The sequence below is a fragment of the Elephas maximus genome, chromosome 3, assembly GCF_024166365.1.
Source record: "Elephas maximus indicus isolate mEleMax1 chromosome 3, mEleMax1 primary haplotype, whole genome shotgun sequence".
Classification (NCBI taxonomy): domain Eukaryota; kingdom Metazoa; phylum Chordata; class Mammalia; order Proboscidea; family Elephantidae; genus Elephas; species Elephas maximus.
The window spans coordinates 116,100,448-116,121,088 of NC_064821.1; the positions used below are offsets into that span (position 1 = coordinate 116,100,448).

General features: G+C 38.7%; 1 protein-coding gene across 1 annotated transcript in view; it reads left to right on the top strand.

Moving 5' to 3' along the window:
* The window catches only part of LRRC7 (leucine rich repeat containing 7), a 617,060-nt gene that overhangs the window by 245,993 nt on the left and 350,426 nt on the right, over positions 1-20,641 (top strand). Inside the window, exon 3 of the mRNA XM_049879569.1 lies at positions 18,997-19,199. Within this exon, the coding sequence (XP_049735526.1) occupies positions 18,997-19,199 (203 nt within the window). The remainder of the gene's footprint in view (positions 1-18,996; positions 19,200-20,641) is intronic.

Below are 20,641 nucleotides of genomic sequence, written 5' to 3' on the forward strand. Positions count from 1 at the left end.
GGACGTTCTGTTTTGTGACCTTGTATTGTGCTGGTAGCTGATATTATTGGTCATCCGGCCAAACAATCTCCTTTAGCATTTCTTGCAGTCTTGGTTTAGTTTTTGCAAATTCTCTAAACTTGTGTTTATCTGTAAATATCTTAATTTCTCCTTCATATTTCAGAGAGAGTTTTGCTGGATATATGATCCTTGGTTGGCAGTTTTTCTCGTTTAGTGCTCTGTATATGTCGTCCCATTCCCTTCTTGCCTGCATGGTTTCTGCTGAGTAGTCTGAACTTATTCTTATTGATTCTCCCTTGGAGGAAACCTTTCTTTTCTCCCTGGCTGCTTTTAAAATTTTCTGTTTGTCTTTGGTTTTGGCAAGTTTGATGATGATATGTCTTGGTGTTTTTCTTTTTGGATCAATCTTAAATGGGGTTCAATGAGCATCTTGGGTAGATATCCTTTCTTCTTTCATGATGTCAGGGAAGTTTTGTGTCAGGATTTCTTCAACTATTTTCTCTGTGTTTTCTGTCCCCCCTCCCTGTTCTGGGACTCCAATTACTCGCAAGTTATCCTTCTTGATAGAGTCCCACATGATTCTTAGGGTTTCTTCATTTTTTTTAATTCTTTTATCTGATTTTTTTTCAGCTATGTTGGTGTTGTTTCCCTGGTCCTCCAGAAGTCCCAGTCTACATTCTAATTCCTCGAGTCTGCTCCTCTGACTTTCTATTGCATTGTCAAATTCTGTAATTTTATTGTTAATCTTTTGGATTTCTACATGCTGTCTCTCTATGGATTCTTGCAACTTGTTAATTTTTCCACTATGTTCTTGAATAATCTTTTTGAGTTCTTCAACAGTTTTATCAGTGTGTTCCTTGGCTTTTTCTGCATTTATCCTAATTTCATTTGTGATATCTTTAAGCATTCTGTAAATTAGTTTTTTATATTCTGTATCTGATAATTCCAGGATTGTATCTTCATTTGGGAAAGATTTTGATTCTTTTGTTTGGGGGGTTGGAGAAGCTGTCATGGTCTGTTTCTTTATGTGGTTTGATATGGACTGCTGTCTCCAAGCCATCCCTGGGAAACTAGATTTTCCAAGTAGTCAGCTGGTGCGCTGGCTCCTAGTTCTGAAAACAGTTGCTGTCTGCCCGTATTTGTTCGTTTTCCGTCTCTAAGTCTGTGCTTGTTGTTCAGAGTTCATAGATTGTTATGTATGTGATCGATTCCCTTGTTTTTCCGAGTCTTTGTTGCAAGAGGGATCCGCGGTAGCGTCCACCTAGTCCGCCATCTTGGCCCCCCCCTTCCATCTTCTTTTGATGCTTCCTGTATCATTCAATATTTTTCCCATGAAATCCTTCACTATTGCAACTCGAGGCTTGAATTTTTTCTTCAGTTCTTTGAGCTTGAGAAATGCCGAGTGCATTCTTCCCTTTTGGTTTCTCATCTCCAGCTCTTTGCACATGTCATTATAATACTTTGTCTTCTCGAGAGGCCCTTTGAAATCTTCTGTTCAGTTCTTTTACTTCATCAATTCTTTCTTTTGCTTTAGCTGCTCAACACTCAAGAGCAAGTTTCAGAGTCTTCTCTGACATCCATCTTGGTCTTTTCTTTCTTTTCTTTTCAGTGACCTCTTGCTTTCTTTATGTATGATGTCCTTATGTCATTCCACAACTCATCTGGTCTTCGTGCACTAGTGTTCAATGCATCAAGTCTATTCTTGAGATGGTCTCTAAATTCAGATGGGATATACTCAAGGTCATATTTTGGCTCTCATGGACTTGCTCTGATTTTCTTCAGTTTCAGCTTGAAATTGCATATGAGCAATTGATGGTCTGTTCCACGGTCGGCCCCTGGCCTTGTTCTGACTGATGATATTGAGCTTTTCCATCATCTCTTTCCACAGATGTAGTCAATTTTATAAACTTCTAGACAGCTAAATAAGAAAAAAGTTAGAGAGAAGATGCAAATTACTATTATTAGAAATGAAAGTGAGGCCATCACTACTGACCCCATGGGCAATAAAAGGCTAATAAAGGGGTATTATGAACAACTCTAGGGTACAAATTTGATAACTTCGATGAAAAAGACTAAGTCCTTGAAAGACACAATCTTTCAAAACCACACAAGAACAAATAGATTGTTTGAATAGGCTTATATCTGTTAAAAGGAGTCCTGGTGAAACAGTGATTAAAGTACTCAGCTGCTAACCAAAAGGTCAGTGGTTCAAACACACCAGCCTCTCTGCTGGCAAAAGATGTGAAAGTGCATTTCTGTAAAGATTACAGCCTTGCCCTATAGGGTTGCTATGAGTCAGAACTGACTTGATGGCAACAGGTTTTTTTTGGGGGGGGGGCGTATTAATATCTATTAAAGAAATTGAATCAATAATGAATAACCTATCAAAACAGAAAGCACCAAATCCAGATGACTTCAATGCTGAAGTCTGCCAAACATTTAAGAAAGAAATAATACCAGTTCTCTACAATCTATTCCAGAAAATAGAAGCAGAGGGAATACTTCCTAGCCCATTCTGTAAGGTTGGCATTTCCCTCATATCAAAACAAGATGAAGACATTACAAGAATGGAAAACTACAGACCAAAGTCTCTCGTGAACATAGATGCCAAAATTCTCAACAAAATATTAGCAACTCAAATCCCACAAAGTGTAAGAAGAATTGCACATTTCAACGAAGTGGGATTTACTCCAGGTATTCAAAGCTTGTTCAACATTTGAAAATCAATTAATGTAATCCATCACATCAGCAGACTAAAGAAGAAAAATCATATGATCACATCAATAGATACAGAAAAAGCATTTGACAAAGTCCAATACCATTCATGATTTAAAAAAAAAAAAAACTAAGAATAGAGGAAGGTGTTTTAGTCAGTGTTCTGCATAGGAAGAGACCCAATAAGATTAAATATAGATGGGTAGAGACAGCAGTAGTGATAACAGAGAAATGGAGATGGAGATAGAGATGATAGAGGTTTATTTTAAGGAATTGGGTGACATGATTGTGGGAGGCAGGGCCTGGCAAGTCCAAAAATCTATAGGGCAGGAAACAGGCTGGCGATTACTGCAATTTTGGGTCCCAAAATCCATAGATCAGGTGATAGGAAGAATGGAATTCTGGCAAGATGTCTATTTATAGTCTACAGGCATAATACACCCTAGGGGAAACTTCCTTTTTACTCTTAAGGTCTTCAACTGATTGGAGGAGGTCTGCTCACATTATGTGGGTTAATCTGCTTTACTTAAGGCCAATGTATTTAATCAGATGTAATTACATCATAACAGTATCTAGACTAGTGTTTGACCAAACAACTAAGCACCATAACCTAGCCAAGTAGACAAAAAAGAACTTAACCATCTAGAGGGGAACTTCTTCAAATTAATAAAGAACATCTACAAAAAATCTGTAGCCAACATCATATTTAATGTGAGAAACTAGAGGACTTCCCCCTAAGATGGAGAACAAGACAAGGTAGTCTCGTCTCACTACCCCTATTCAACATCATACTGGCAGTCCTACCTAATGCAGCTGGGCTTTTTTAGTTCATTCAATCTTCAAATATTATTTTATAGATGAAGAAACTCAGGGTCACACAGCCAGGCAGTTGGCTCCAGAGTTCAAGCCCTTAACTATGATGATGTATTACCTCTCAAGAGCATCACTTCAGTTTTGAACATGTTCTGTTGAAGATGACAATGAAACATAAAATAGAGATGATGAGAGAAGTAGACATTATTTAGAAATAAGAATTTTATGTCTATCCACTTACAAAGGTTAAAGTAAGTGAGAGTCAGGAGAGATGAATGAGATTGTAAAGAAAGAGTGTAAAGAATTAGAGGAGCAACAGGCACAGGGAAAAAAAAAAAACTATAACACTCTAAATCTCAATGTTTGGTGTGAGAAAGTGGCATCATCTCCAAAAATTAAAATAGGGGAACCAAAATGGTAGAAGAAAATAAGAAGAGTATAATGTCTGGGAAGCCAAAGAAAGAGAATGTTTCCAAAAGGATGATGTAGGTCTGTGTCCAGCGCTCCTAAAAGTTCAAGTAGCAAGGGATTAAAGATTAGTTTGGACAATATTCTTTGAAGTATAGAAATTAATCTTCTACCTTCCTGATTTATCTCTTCTTACAACAAAGACTTCACTGAACCAAAAGGCATTTGAAAAATACGTATGTACTCACAAGGACAGAGAAAAGAGGAGACACAGGAGATAAGAAATTTTAACAAGCTTTTAGAAGACAAAGAAAGAAGAGGATGTAGCTTATACACATATACATTGTACAGTAAATTGTTAGCTCCATTGTAAAGTGTCTACAAAGGGATATGCAAAGAGAAGCAAACTGATTTACCCCACAGACCTCCTTAGAACATTGGTGACACCAGGTACCAGGCAACTGAATAGAATTAGTGCTAAAAATTGGGTAATTAGCTGAAACTCTACACAGAGTTCACATTACACAAAGCTACATGACTGTGTCCAAGCAGAAGACCAGAATATTCTTCTCCAGAATATTTTTCAAAGTACTCTTTGGCTTGCAGTCAGATCATTCTACAATGAAACCCATCATACATATAAAGCTTCCAGTTAGCTATTTAGATCTGTGCTCTTTGATATTGAAGAACATTCACCATAAATTTGTAGAAAAATATGAAAGAGAAAGACCAAAAGGAAAAAAAAAAAAGCAAAACACAAAATAGAGCTCAGAAATAACACAGAGAGAAAGGGGAAAGAGACAAAACACAAACAGGATAAAATTAAAGCATAAAGTAAATCTAGGGAGTAGGTCCTAATAGGAGTTCTAGAAAAAGAGAAAAGAAAAAATTAAATGAAGAAGAGGAAATTATCAATTAAATAATACCAGACTTAACAGAATTGGAAGATAAGTGTTTTTGAAGTCAAAGTACCCATCAACTATGCAGTACAATGGTAAAAAAAAAAAAAAAAAAACTCAAACACACACTGAAGCATGTTGTCATGAAATTTCAAAAGACTGAGAATAAAATAAAAAACCTTAATTTTTTTTTTCTGGTCGAGAGGAATGTGGCTGTGAAAGAGGATTTTGCCTGGGAAATATGTCTTCAAATTTATGAAATAAAATGATTCCTAAACTAAAAGTCTATATCCAGCCAAACTATCAATTATTTGTGAGTGAAATAAAGCCATTTCAGGCATGTAAGTTCTCAAAAAGATGTACCAGTAGAATTACACAGCCAATTATTATAACTGCCGTCAATAAGTTGTACAACTGTACAAAGTTGAATGGGCAAAATTTGTGTGATACATGTATTTGCAACAATGACAAAAAAAAAAGTTACTGAGGCTGCTTATCTACAACCAAAAACCTTATGGGATTTGGTTTCTTGGTTTGGAAGTTTAGGATCATGGTTTCATGGGACATCAAAATTAATTGGCCTAATAACATGTTTAGTGCTTCTGTTCTACCTCCTAGTTTGTTGTACAGTGCGTAGGGTCTTAAAAGCTTGCAACGGGCCATCCAAGACACAACAATTTGTCTCTACCTGGAGCAACAGAGGGAAAAGGAGAGTCAAGAAAAAGAGGAAGATATGGAACACGAAAGTTGGAAGCAAAAAAGGATTGGTAGTTGGAAAATATGGCCTTAGTGATAAAAACAATGCCAGAGAATGAATGATAGAATTTTGCAAGATCAACAATTTCTTCATTGCAAACACCTTCTTTCACCAACATAAACAGCATCTATACACATGGACCTCGCCAGATGCAACACACAGGAATCAGATCAACTACATCTGTGGAAAGAGACAATGAAAAAGCTCAATATCATCAGTCAGAACAAGGCCAAGGGCTGGCTGTGGAACAGACCATCAATTGCTCCTATGGAAGTTCAAGCTGAACCTGAAGAAAATCAGAGCAAGTCCACGAGAGCCAAAATGTGACCTTGAGTATATCTCACCTGAATTTAGAGACCATCTCAAGAATAGATTTGACACATTAACACTAGTGAACACAGACCAGACGAGTTCTGGAATGACATCAAGGACATCATCCATGAAGAAAGCAAGAGGTCACTGAAAAGACAGGAAAGAAAGAAAAGACCAAGATGGATGTCACAGGAGACTCTGAAACTTGCTCTTGAGCGTTGAGCAGCTAAAGCAAAAGGAAGAATAGATGAAATAAAAGAGCTGAACAGAAGATTTCAAAGGGCAGCTCAAGAAGACAAAGTAAAGTATTATAATGACATGTGGAGAGCTAGATATAGAAAACCAAAAAAGAACACGTTTGGCATTTCTCAAGCTGAAAGAACTGAAGAAAAAATTCAAGCCTTGAGTTGAAATAGTGATGGATTCTATGTGGAAAATATTAAAAGATGCAGGAAGCATCAAAAGAAGATAGAAGGAATACAAAGAGTCATTATACCAAAAAGAACTAGTTGACATTCAACCATTTCAAGAGGTAGCATATGACCAGGAACTGATGGTACTGAAGGAAGAGGTCCAAGCTGCACTGGAGGCAATGGGGAAAAACAAGGCTCCAGGAATTGATGGAATATCAACTGAGCTGTTTCAACAAACGGATGCAGCGCTGGAGTTGCTCATTTGTCTATGCCAAGAAATACGGAAGAGAGCTTCCTGGCCAACTGACTGGAAGAGATCCATATTTATGCCTATTCCCAAGAAAGGTGACCCAATCAAATGTGAAAATTATACAACAATAACATTAGCATCACACGCAAGCAAAATTTTGCTGAAGATCATTCAAAAATGGCAGCAGCAGTATATTGACAGGGAACTGCCAGAATTTCAGGCCGGTTTCGGAAGAGGATGTGGAACCAGGAATATCATTGCTGATGTCAGATGGATCCTGGCTGAAAGCAGAGAATACCAGAAGGATGTTTACCTGTGTTTTATTGACTGTGCAAAGGCATTCGACTGTGTGGATCATAACAAATTATGGATAACATTGCAAAGAATGGGAATTCGAAAACATGCAATTGTGCTCATGAGGAACCTTTACATAGATCAAGGGGCAGTTTTTCAGACAGAACAGGGGATACTGATTGGTTTAAAGTCAGGAAAGGTGTGCGTCAGGGTTGCATCCTTTCACCATACCTATTCAATCTGTATGCTGAGCAAATAATCCAAGAAGCTGGACTATATGAAGAACAGGGCATCAGGATTGGAGGAAGACTCATTAACAACCTGCTACATGCAGATAACACAACCTTGCTTGCTGAAAGTGAAGAGGACTTGAAGCACTTACGGATGAAATCAAAGACCACAGCCTTCAGTATGTATTACGCCTCAACATAAAGAAAACAAAAACCCTCACAGCTGGACCAATAAGCAACATCATGATAAATAGAGATAAGATTGAAGTTGTCAAGGATTTCATTTTACTTGGATCCACAATGAACAGCCATGGAAGCGGCAGTCAAGGAATCAAATGATGCATTGCATTGGGCAAATCTGCTGCAAAGGATCTTTTTGAAGTGTTGAAAAGTAAAGATGTCACCTTGAAGACTAAGGTGCACCTGACTGAAGCCATGGCGCTTTCAATCGCATCATATGTATGTGAAAGCTGGGCAATGAATAAGGAAGATCAAAGAAGAATTGACGCCTTTGAATTGTGGCGTTGGCAAATAATACTGAATATACCGTGGACTGCCAAAAGAAAGAACAAATCTGCCTTGGAAGAAGTACAGCCAAAATACTCCTTAGAGGCAAGGATGGCGGGACTGCATCTTACATACTTTGGACATGTCATCAGGAGGGATCAGTCCCTGGAGAGGAACATGATTTTGGCATACTACAGGGTCAGCGAAAGAGAGGAAGACCCTCAACGAGGTAGATTGACACAGTGGATGCAACAATAAGCTCAAGCATAACAACGATTGTGAGGATAGTGCAGCACTGGGAAGTGTTTTGTTCTGTTGTGCATAGGGTTGCTATGAGTCAGAACTGACTCCACGGCACCTGACAACAACAACAATATGGAATGTGCAGCTAATTGCCTCCATGAACAACTGCCTTCTTTGTCCTGAGACCAGAAGAGCTGGATGTTTTCCAACTACCATTACTGAACATTTTGATTAAAGATTCCATAGAAGAATCCTGATCAAAAGAGGAAAAATACAGAACAGAATTTCAAATTCTCATGGACTCCAGACTTCCTGGAACCATGAAGTTGGAATGAACCCTTGACACTATTGCCCTGAGATAACCTTTAAACATGAAACCAAAGTATCTCCTGAAGCCTTCTTAAAATCAAACAGTAGTTTACCTTAACTGGTAAAAAAATATCTGCCTTGAGCATTATGGTGTTATGGAATCATACTGGTGAGCAACTCAATAGATTAGGTAGGAACCTTAGGGGACAGTCAGGTCATGTTAATGAGGGAGGAACAACTAAGAAAAGAAGAGTGAGAACAGCTGGACAACTCAAAGTATGTAATCAGTGTCATTAAATGGTATATATAGAAACTTGAATTATATATTTTGCTGTGTACATTCTCAACAACAAAATAATATTAAAAAATTATAAAGAAAGATGCTGTATAAAATAAAGATTGAATCTCGGTACCTGGCATAATAAATGAATATCCTGAGGAAAGAAAAAAAAAATGACAAATTATAAAATGTACCTACCAAACATTCTTTGTTGGTAAGTTACTCAACAGTGTTTTGCACCCAAGTAAAAGAGTAAATCTAGAAAGAAGACATGGGATCTAGAAAATAGAGATATAACACAGAAAAGCAAAAACCAAAAAAAAACAAACCAAACCCAGAGCAGTCGAGTAAATTCCTACTCATAGCAACCCTGTAGACAGAGTAGAACTGCCCCATAGAATTTCCAAGGAGCACCTGGCAGATTTGAACTGCCAACCCTTTGGTTCGCAGCGGTAGCACTTAACCACTATGCCACCAGGGTTTCCACAGAAGAACAGAGAAGAGCTAAATTCACAGATTGATAGTAGAGAAAAATTCCAGGATGTCAGCCATATATAAGGTCTAGAAAAAAAATCACTCCAGTCTGTTTTTGTTGTTAGGTATCCTAGAGTCGGTTCCGACTCATTGCAACAATATGCACAACAGAACGAAACACTGCCCAGTCTGGTGCTGTCCTCACAATTGTTGTTATGTTTGAGCCCATTGTTGCAGGTCAATTCATTTCATTGAGGGTTGTCCTTTTTTTCACTGACCATCTTCTTTACCAAGCACAATGTCTTTCTCCAGGGACTGCTCCCTCCTGATAATATGTGCAAACTATATTTTTTTTTATATGAGACTAAGTCTCACCATCCTTGTTTTAAGGAGTATTCTGGATATATTTCTTCCAAGGCAAATTTGTTCATTCTTTTGGCAGTCCATGGTATATTCAACATTCTTTGCCAACACCATAATTCAAAGGCATCAACTGTTTTTCAGTCTTCTTTATTCATCGTCCAGCTTTCTTATGCATATGAGGCAATTGAAAACACCACGGTTTGTGTCAAGCGCACCTTAGTCTTCAAGGTGACATCTTTGCTTTTCAACACTTTAAAGAGGTCTTTTGCAGCAGATATGCCCAACTCAGTGCGTCTTTTTGTTTCTTGACTGCTCTTTCCATGGGTATTGATTGTGGATCCAAGTAAAATGAAACCCTCAACAACTTCAATCTTTTCTCTGTTTATCATGATGTTGCTTATTGTTCCAGCTGTGAGGATTTTTGTTTTCTTTATGTTGAGGTGTAATACATACTGAAGGATGTGGTCTTTGATCTTCATCAATAAGTGCTTTAAGTCCTCTTCACTTTCAGCAAGGAAGGTTGTGTCATCTGCATATCACAGGTTGTTGATGAATCTTCCGCCAATCCTGATGTCATATAGTCCAGCTTCTTAGATTATTTGCTCTGCATACAGACTGAATAAGTATGGTGAGAAGATAAAACCTTGACACACAGCTTTCCTGACTTTAAACCACGCCGTATCTCCTTGTTTGTTTGAACGACTGCCTCTTGATCTATGTACAGATTCCTTGTGAGCACAATTAAGTGTTCCGGAATTCCCATTCTTTGCAATGTTATCCATAATTTGTTATGATCCACACAGTCTAATGCCTTTGCATAGTCAATAAAACACAGGTAAACATCCCTCTGGTGTTCTTTGCTTTCAGTCAGGATCAGCCAGGATCCATCTGACATCAGCAGTGATATCCCTCCTCCCATGTCCTCTTCTAAATTTGGCTTGAATTTCTGGCAATTCCCTCTAGATGCACTGCTGCAACTGCTTTTGAATGATCTTTAGCAAAATTTTACTTCTGTGTGATATTAATGACATTGTTCTATAATTTCTGCTTTTTGTTGGATCACCTTTCTTTGGAATAGGCACAAATATGGATCTCTCCCAGTTGGTTGGCCAGGTAGCTCTCTTCCAGATTTCTTGGCATGGACAAGTGGGCACTTCTAGTATTGCATCTTTTTGTTGAAACATCTCAGTTGGTATTTCATCAATTCCTGGAGCCTTGTTTTTTGCCAATGTCTCCAGTGCAGCTTGGACTCCTTCCCTTAGTACCGTCAGTTCTTGATCATATGCTACCTCTTGAAATGGTTGAATGTTAACCAATTCTTTTTGGTGCAGTGACTCTGTGTATTTGTTCCATCTTCTTTTAATGCGTCCTGTCATTCAGTATTTTGCCCATAGAATCCTTTAAAATTACACCTTCTTCAGTTCCTTCAGCTCGAGAAAAGCCAAATGTGTTCTTCCCTTTTTTCTTCCCTCCAGGTCTTTGCACGTGTTAGCTGCTGTTCAGTTGGCCTCCAACTCACCGCGGCCCCATGTTTTACAGAATAGAACTGTTCCATAGGGTTTTCTTGGGTATAATCTCTGTGAAAGCTTATCACCAGGCATTTTCTTCTGCAAAACCCCTGGGTGAGTTAAAAATGCCAACCTTTTGGTTAGTAGCTGATTGCAAACTGCTTGTACCACCCAGGCTCTATGTTGAATTACTTACAAGTACATAGAAAAACCAACCAAGGAAAAAACAATGAGGTAATTTTTAACTCGAAACAAAAAGATGCACAAGGAATAAAATGTGATCAAATTACAACTAGACAGTAGATAAGTGATAACTTTGGTGAAGGGCCTTGGTGGCACAGTGGTTAAGCATTTGGCTGCTAATCAAAAGGCTGTCAGTTCAAATCTACCAGCAGCTCTTTGGAACTCTATGGGACAGTTCTACTCTGTCTTATAGAGCTGCTATGAGTCAGAATTGACTGAACAGCAACAGGTTTGATTTGGTTTTGGCTATCTTTGCTGAAGGGTAAGACAGTGCACAAAACTGGGGAAGTCAGCACAAACTTGACCAAGGCTAAGTCGTAGAAGCTTCATAGACTCATCTGAACTCCCTGTGGGACAAAGTTATTGGGCTGAGGGCTGGGAACTATGGTCTGGCAGGACATCTAGCTCACTTGATATAACATAGTCTATAAAGAAAATGTTCTACACCCTACTTTGGTGAGTAGTGCCTGGGGTCTTAAAACCTTGTGAACGACCGTCTAAGATATTCCACTGGTCCCACTCCATCTGGAGCAAGGAAGAATGAAGAAAACCAAAGACACAAGGGAAAGATTATTCCAAAGGACCACAACTACCACAGCCTCCACTAGACTGAGTCCAGCACAGCTAGATAGTGCCCAACTACTACCACCAACTGCTCTGACAGGGATCACAATAGAGGGTCCTAGACAGAGCTAGAGAAAAAAGTAGAACGAAATTCTCACTGACGAAAAAAGACCAGACTTACTGGTCTGACAGAGACTGGAGGAACCCCGAGAGTATTGCCCACAGACACCCTTTTAATCCAGTACTGAAGTCTCTCCTGAAGTTCACCCTTTAGCTAAAGATTAGACAGGTGTCTAAAACAAACAATAACACATGCAGTTCAACCATGTATAGGACACTAAATGGGCACACCAGCCCAAATGCAAAGACAAGAGGGCAGGAAGTGACAGGAAAGGTGGAAAAAGGGAAATGAAGAACTCAAGGTTGAGAAGGGGAGCATGTTGACACATTGCTAGGGTGACAACCAATGTCACTGAACAATATGTGTGTTAATTGTTTAATGAGAAACTAATTTGCTCTGTAAACTTTCACCTAAACTGAAACAAAAACCCACTGCCATCAAGTCAATTCCGGCTCATAGCGACCTTATGGGACAGAGTAGAACTGCTTCACAGAGTTTCCAAGGAGTGCCCGGTGGACTCGAACTGCTGACCTCTCGGTTAGCAGCTCTAGTACTTAACCACTATGCCGCCAGAGTTTCTAAGCTTTCACCTAACGTACAAAAAAAAAAAAAAAAAAAAAAATTATCATTGTACGTATATATATACATAATAAAATAAATACTATTAATTTAAAACAAATTTGTGATATACCTATATTACCTATATTGGTTGGTTAGAACTGTGTGGGAATTTCATTAAAAAAAAAAAAAAGGTTAATCCACACATTACATACTTAACCTAAACCCATTGCTGTCAAATAGATTCTGACTTACAGCAACTCTATAGGACAGTAGAATTGCCAAAAACTTTAAATCTTTATAGAAGCAGACTGCCACATCCTTCTCTCATGTAGAGACTGGTGGGTTGGAAGCGCTGACCTCTTGGTTAGCAGCTGAGTGCTTTAACTGTTGTACCACCAAGGCTCCTACATTACATACTAAAAAATACCAAACCCACTGCCGTTGAGTCGATTCTGACTCATAGCAACCCTTTATGATAGAGTAGAACTGCCCCATAGGGTTTCCAAGAAGCGGCTGGTGAATTTGAACTGCTGACCTTTTGGTTTGCAGTCTTAGCCCTTAACAACTGCACCACCAGGGCTCCACATTACACACTAGGAAACTATTATTGAACAATCCGTAATTAACATTATAAGTAAGTTATTTAGATATTTAGAGAAAAATACTATGAAAAACAAAACCTTTAAAAGAAGTTGAAAGTCATTGTGTGTATGCAGCAGAAATCAGAGATGGAAGGAGTTAGGATTGTGAGATACTCCATGAACTAGGTGCCAAAGTCATCAGTGGATAAAGAGGAATATTGAAGAAATTGTTAAATAAATGGAATGAGGAATAATAGAGGTTATTATTGCCAGGTAACAAGATCCTCAGAAAATCAGTGGTTTCAAAGGTTGAGAGAAGACTAATAGATTTTAGAGAGCAAGGAAGACAACAGCCTCCCCCTTTCAATCCAGAGTGCATAAGATGAGTGAAAATCAGCCTGCCCCACTTTTAAATGTTGTAAAATAAGTGATGACCTTGGGAGAGAACCACATTTAAGATTATGCGGGATAGGAAACATTCAGTGAAGAGACTGAGGCGTCTTGACATTGTGGTTTATGGTGTAAAGCATAGTCTAAGAGTTCCGAGGGAGTAGAGGAGAGAGAAATTGGTCCAAAGTAAAAGCTTAGCACATTGTGAGGATGAAATAAGGAATAGGAGGATAACTAGAAGAATGGACATTTTGGGTCAGTGGAAGCAGTCCGACTCGACAACACTGGGTTTTTTGGGTTCTGGAAGCAGTCCTACATGAATTACATTCCAAAAGTCCTGTTGGACAGTGGACACTGTAGCCAATGATTTAGATGCAGGGCTGAGTGTTTCCTTTTCTTTCTTTTATTTCTCTTTATGAATTATGGAGAATTTTATTTATTTATTTTTGTACTTTAGATGAACGTTTACAGAGCAAATTAGTTTCCCATTAAACAGTAAATACACATACTGTTTTGTGACATTGGTTGCCACCCCCACAAAATGTTAACACTCTCCCCTTCCTGACCTGGAGTTCCCCATTATCAGCTTTCGTGTCCCCTCCTGCCTTATAGTCTTTGCCCCTGGGCTAGTGTGCCCATTTAGTCTCATTTTGTTTTATGAGCCTGTCTAATCTTTGGCTGAAGGGTGAACCTCAGGAGTGACATTGGTACTGAGCTAAAAGAGTGTCTGGGGACCGTACTCTTGGGATTTCTCCATTCTCTGTCAGAGCAGTAAGTCTGGTCTTTTTTGTTTGTGTGAGTCAGAATTTCATTCTACATTTTTCTCCAGTTCTATCCAGGACCCTCTATTACGATACTTGTCAGAGCAGTCAGTGGTGGTACACAGGCACCACCTAGTTGTGCTGGTCTCAGTCTGGTGGAGGTTGTGGTAGTTGTGGTCCATTAACCCAGTAGTCCTTTGGAATACCCTTTCCCTTATGTCCTTGGTTTTCTTAATTCTTCCTTGCTCCAGATGGAGGGGACCAGTGGAGTATCTTAGATGGCTGCTCACAAGCTTTTAAGACCACAGACGTGCTCACCAAAGTAGGATGTAGAACATTTTCTTTACAAACTATGTTATGCCGGTTGAGCTAGATGTTTCCCAAGACCGTGGGCCAGGGCTGGGTGTTTTCCTCTTGATGCATAATAAATTTGGGCAATGGCAGCGACAGACACCTACCAAGAAATAATCACATGGTCTAGAACAGAAAGGTGAATGTGAGACACCAGAGAACAGGAAGCATGGACAATTGATTCATCATTTATGTGGGAGTCATAGAGACAGGGGGTAACATTCTTGAGTCAGCCTTATAATGTCAGTGCTGGGTGATCAGTGTGGCTGCTAGTAACTCAAATTAAAAACCTGAGAGTCTTTGAGATATTTCCTTCTTCTCTAAAAAAAAAAAAAAAAAATTACTAGCAGTCTTCTATTCCAGATCACATTTAATCTGTCACCAGGGAGAGACATGAAAGACACCAACCTCACAATCAAGGATTTCAAATAAGGTCACATAAAACAATTTACAAAACATGATTCAGATTCCCAGAAATAAGAAACGCAGAAGTTTGGGAGATAAAAGGAAATAGTGAAGAAAGGTCATGTTTTTAATATTTTTTAGTCAGCCTTGCACAGATTACTGTGTGCAAACAGACATCTGTAAGGGCTTATTCATAGATGGAATGAATTTGTAGATCTAAGAGAGGGCAATGAATGCAACACCATTCCTCTTCAAGTTGTCATTCCCAGCATAGTAGACAATATGATTGTGTGATTCAAAATGGCCAATACCAGTCCATTTCAGCTCACTAATGCCTAGGATATTGATGTTTATGTGTTCCATTTCATTTTTTATGATTTACAATTTTCCTAGATTCATACTTCATACATTCCAGGTTCTGATTACTAATGGATGTTTGCAGATGTTTCTTCTCATCTTGAGTTGTGCCACATCAGCAAATGAAGGTCCGGAAAGCTTTACTCCATCCACATCATTAAGGTCTACTCTACTTTGAGGAGGCAGTTCTTCCGCAGTCATCTTTTGAGTGCCTTCCAACCTGGGGGGCTCATCTTCTAGCACTATATCAGACAATGTTCTGCTGCTATTCATAAGGTTTTCACTGGCTAAAGCCTTTGAAAATTAGACTACCCTGTCCTTCCTAGTCTGGCTTAGTCTGGAAGCTCATCTGAAACCTGTCCTCCATAGGTGACCCTGCTGGTATTTGAATACCGGTGGCATAGCTTCCAGCATCACAGCAACACACAAGCCCCCACAGTATGACAAACTGACAGACGTCTGAATTGGACAGTTATACAGTCTACTATGCTGGGAATGACAACTTGAAGAGGAATGATGTTGCATTCATAGTCAAAAAGAACGTTTCAAGATCTATCCTGAAGTACAACACTGTCAGTGATAGGATAATAACCATACGCCTACAAGGAAGACCAGACCAGTTATACGACTATTATTCAAATTTACGCACCAACCGCTGGGGTCAAACGTGAAGAAATAGAAGATTTTTATCAGCTACTGCAGTCCAAAATTGATCAAACATACAATCAAGATGCGTTGGTAATTACTGGTGATTGGAATGTGAAAGCTGGAAACAAAAGAAGTATCAGTAGTTGGAAAATATGGCCTTGGTGATAGAAACAATACCAGAAATCTACTGATAGAATTTTGCAAGACCAATGACTTCTTCATTGCAAATACCTTCTTTCACCAACATAAATGGTGACTATACACATGGACCTCGCCAGCTGGAACACAAAGAAAACAAATTGACTACATCTGTTGAAAGAGATGTTGGAAAAGCTCAATATCATCAGTCAGAACAAGGCCAGGGGCCGACTGTGGAACAGGCCATCAATTGCCCATATGCAAGTTCAAGCCGAACCTGAAGAAAATCAGAGCAAGTCCACAAGAGCCAAACTATGACCTTAAGTCCATCGCACCTGAATTTAGAGACCATCTCAAGAATAGATTTGACACATTGAACACTAGTGACTGAAGACCAGATGAGTTGTGGAATGACATTAAGGACATCATCCATGAAGAAAGTAAGAGGTCGTTGAAAAGACAGGAAAGAAAGTAAAGACCAAGATGGATGTCAGAGGAGACTCTGAAACTTGCCCTTGAGCGTCGAGCAGCTAAAGCAAAAGGAAGAATTGATGAAGTAAAAGAACTGAACAGAAGATTTCAAAGGGCCTCACAAAGACAAAGCAAAGTATTATAATGACATGTACAAAGAGCTGGAGATGGAAAACCAAAAGGGAAGAACACGCTCAGCGTTTCTCAAGCTGAAAGAACTGAAGAAAAAATTCAAGCCTTGAGTTGCAATAGTGAAAGATTCTATGGGGAAAATAGTAAATGAAGCAGGAAACATCAAAAGAAGATGGAAGGAATACACAGAGTCATTATACCAAAAAGAATTAGTCAATGTTCAATCATTTCAAGAGGTGGCATATGATCAGGAACCAATGGTACTGAAGGGGGAAGTCCAAGCTGCTCTGAAGGCATTGGTGAAAAACGAGGCTCCAGGAATTGATGAAATATCAACTGAGATGTTTCAACAAACAGATGCAGTGCTGCAGGTGCTCACTTGTCTATGCCAAGAAATATGGAAGACAGCTTCCTGGCCAACTGACTGGAAAAGATCCATATTTATGCCTATTCCCAAGAAAGGTGATCCAACCAAATGTGGAAATTATAGAATAATATCTTTAATATCACACGCAAGCAAACTTTTGCTGAAGATCATTCAAAAACGGCTGCAGCAGTATGTTGATAGGGAACTGCCAGAAATTCAGGCTGGTTTCAGAAGAGGATGTGGAACGAGGGATATCATTGCTGATGTCTGATGGATCCTGGCTGAAAGCAGAGAATGCCAGGAGGATGTTTACCTGTGCTTTATTGACTATGCAAAGGCATTCGACTGTGTGGATCATAACAAATTATGGATAACATTGCAAAGAATGGGAATTCCAGAACACTTAATTGTGCTTGTGAGGAGCCTTTACAAAGATGAAGAGGCAGTTGTTCAGACAGAACAAGGGGACACTGATTAGTTTAAAGTCAGGAAAGGTGTGCGTCAGGGTTGTATTCTTTCACCATACCTATTCAATATGTATGCTGAGCAAATAATCCGAGAAGCTGGACTATATGAAGAAGAACGGGGCATAAGGATTGGAGGAAGACTCACTAACAGCCTGCATTATGCAGATGACACAACCTTGCTTGCTGAAAGTGAAGAGGACTTGAAGCACTTACTAACGAAGATCAAAGACCATAGCCTTCAGTATGGATTGCACCTCAACATAAAGAATAGAAGAATCACAGCTGGACCAATAAGCAACATCATGATAGAGATAAGATTGAATTGTCAAGGACTTCATTTTACTTGGATCCACAATCAACAGCCATGGAAGCAGCAGTCAAGAAATCAAAAGACGCATTGCATTGGGTAAATCCGCTGCAAAGGACCTCTTTAAAATGTTGAAAAGCAAAGACATCACCTTGAAGACTAAGGTGCAGCTGACACAAGCCATGGTATTTTTTTTTTTGAACTTAAAGTGTGTTTTACGTTCACTTAATAGGGCTCCATTGATGTGACAGAGACTGCCAATTGCTTCCCCATATCCATTCTCCTTTTGTTCTTTTTTTTTTTTTAACTTTTATTGAGCTTCAAGTGAACGTTTACAAATCAAGTCAGACTGTCACATATAAGTTTTTATACACCTTACTCCGTTCTCCCACTTGCAAGCCATGGTATTTTTAATCTCATCATGTGCATGTGAAAGCTGGACAATGAATAAGGAAGACTGAAGAGGAATTGACGCCTTTGAATTGTGGTGTTGGCGAAGAATATTGAATATACCGTGGACTGCCGAAAGAATGAACAAATCTGTCTTGGAAGAAGTACAAGCAGAATGCTCCTTAGAGGCAAGGATGGCGAGACTGAGTTCTACATACTTTGGACATGTTGTCAGGAGGAATCAGTCCCTGGAGAAGGACATCATGCTTGGCAGAGTACAGGATCAGCGGAAAAGAGGAAGACCCTCAATGAGGTGGACTGACACAGTGGCTGCAACAATGAGCTCAAGTATAACAACTATTGTGAGGATAGCTCAGGACCGGGCAGTGTTTTGTTCTGTTGTGCATAGGGTCACTATGAGGCAGAACCGACTCGATGGCACCTAGCAACAACAAGAGAGGACGTCATAAAAATAAGGGTGAAACTTGAATATTTTTGCAGAAATGGGATAATACACATAATTTTAACAGAATCTGGAGGTTTCTGTTCTGTGCTATAATTTGTAAAATATGTAATTTAATAAAATTTTTCAAATGTATTATGGACCCATGTTTCGAGTGAGAGTATAGGCCTGGTATATTGGAGATAGATTTGAATTTAAAGGAAGGATTGTGTTACTGCCCAGTGCTGCAATTGTAAAAGTTGTGTGATGATGGCAAGTCTCTTAACCTCTCTGAATCCATGTCTTTATTTGCTAAATGAGAATAAACCATATCTCACCTACCTTGCAAGGCTGTTTAAGGATTAAGTGATGTAATGCTTGTGCATGCCCCATATAAATTTTCACACATCATGGAATCATAAAATGTGAACCAAAATTAAATACCTAAGATTTAGATTTTTCAATAATGCCTTCAAAAGACTGTTAATTAATCATTTTTTTTTTTTCCTTTCTGTGTTTCTCTAGTGCAGTGCCTGGAGATGACCACCAAACGGAAGATCATCGGCCGTCTGGTGCCGTGCCGATGTTTCCGAGGTGAAGAAGAAATCATCTCAGTTTTAGATTACTCCCACTGCAGTCTTCAGCAGGTGCCAAAGGAGGTCTTTAACTTTGAACGGACATTGGAGGAGCTTTATCTAGATGCCAATCAAATTGAAGAGCTACCCAAGGTAATTTTTGACAGCCTAAATATACACTGTAAATGAGGATTTCATAATTTCCAAAGACTTGGCATAATGATAATATTAACTATGGCTTTCTGTCTGGGTAATGGGCAAATCATTCAAATTGATAAATTTCGCCCGATATTTTCATCTGCCCAATTTGTAGCTTCATGTGATATGTTGGTAACAAAGTGTACTCCATGAAAATCATCATTTTATGGGTTATGCCTCATTTTTTAAATTTAAAATAGCCTCTATGATAATACTAATTGGTGGGTTGAGATCAATAGTTTCTGTTAAGAAAGATAGAAAAAATATGACACTATTTCTGAATGGAAAATTTACATGTTGTATGTTAAGGTGACATCATGTTACAACTTGAATTATATGTTCCAAGTCTAAGAAATACGTTTACGCACACACACACACGTATGTGAAATTACTATTATGAAAAACATGAATTTGAAATGTTTGATTATTATAAATGTCTGAATTTATGTGGTATATAGCTAATAAATAAAGTTTAGCTAAAATTTTTAACATCAAACTTCACACACACATACACATATGCCATTATGATATTATGCTACAAAAAGAAAATGTCTCTCTGACCTTGTTCTCCATTGCAGAAAATATTGAATGATAAGACCAAAAAAAAAAAAAACCTGGTGCCATCGAGTCAATTCTGACTCACAGCAACCCTGTAGCGACCATATAGGACAGAATAGAACTGCCCCATAGAGTTTCCAAGGAGCACCTGGCGGATTTGGGTTAGCAGCCGTAGCATTTAACCACTACGCCACCAGGGTTTCCTGAATGATAAGAGATTAGCTAAAGTAGACCAAAGCCACACAGCAGAGAGGTTCAATCTAAAACACTGGATCTTAACAATCACCTAAATAAGCGACTCAAGCTAAGAAAACAGTACAGCGTTTACCTGTGAAGGACTTACATAATGGCTCAGAGGGGAAAAAATGTTTTGCAGTCCATTTTCATTGCTTGTGCTGAAAAAAAAATGCATATTTAATATCCAGTAACGAAAAAAAGAATCTACCATAATAAAAACTAACTTCATTAGTAATATCTGAAATTCCAATGTCCTGATCAAAACAAATTACGAATAATTGTTTTGTAGTGTGAATTATAGTATTTACATAACACTTCAAAGACAAGAGCTATTACAATGTTTACTTCAAAAACATAATTCTTTTCTTAAGTTTCTCATTCAAAAATTTATACACGAATTGTTTTATGACATTGGTTGTCTACATGCTTAATTTTGATAACCTAGAGTGCATTGTGTTATTTTCGATCTTTCCTCATGAGGACTGGGTCAGACCTGGCAAACTTGTTTGCCACATGGGTTAGCAAAAGGCTTGCACACCAAATAGAGGTTGGACTGAAATGGGCTGTCTCTCCCCCCAGATTAAGAGCTTCTTGAGGGCAGA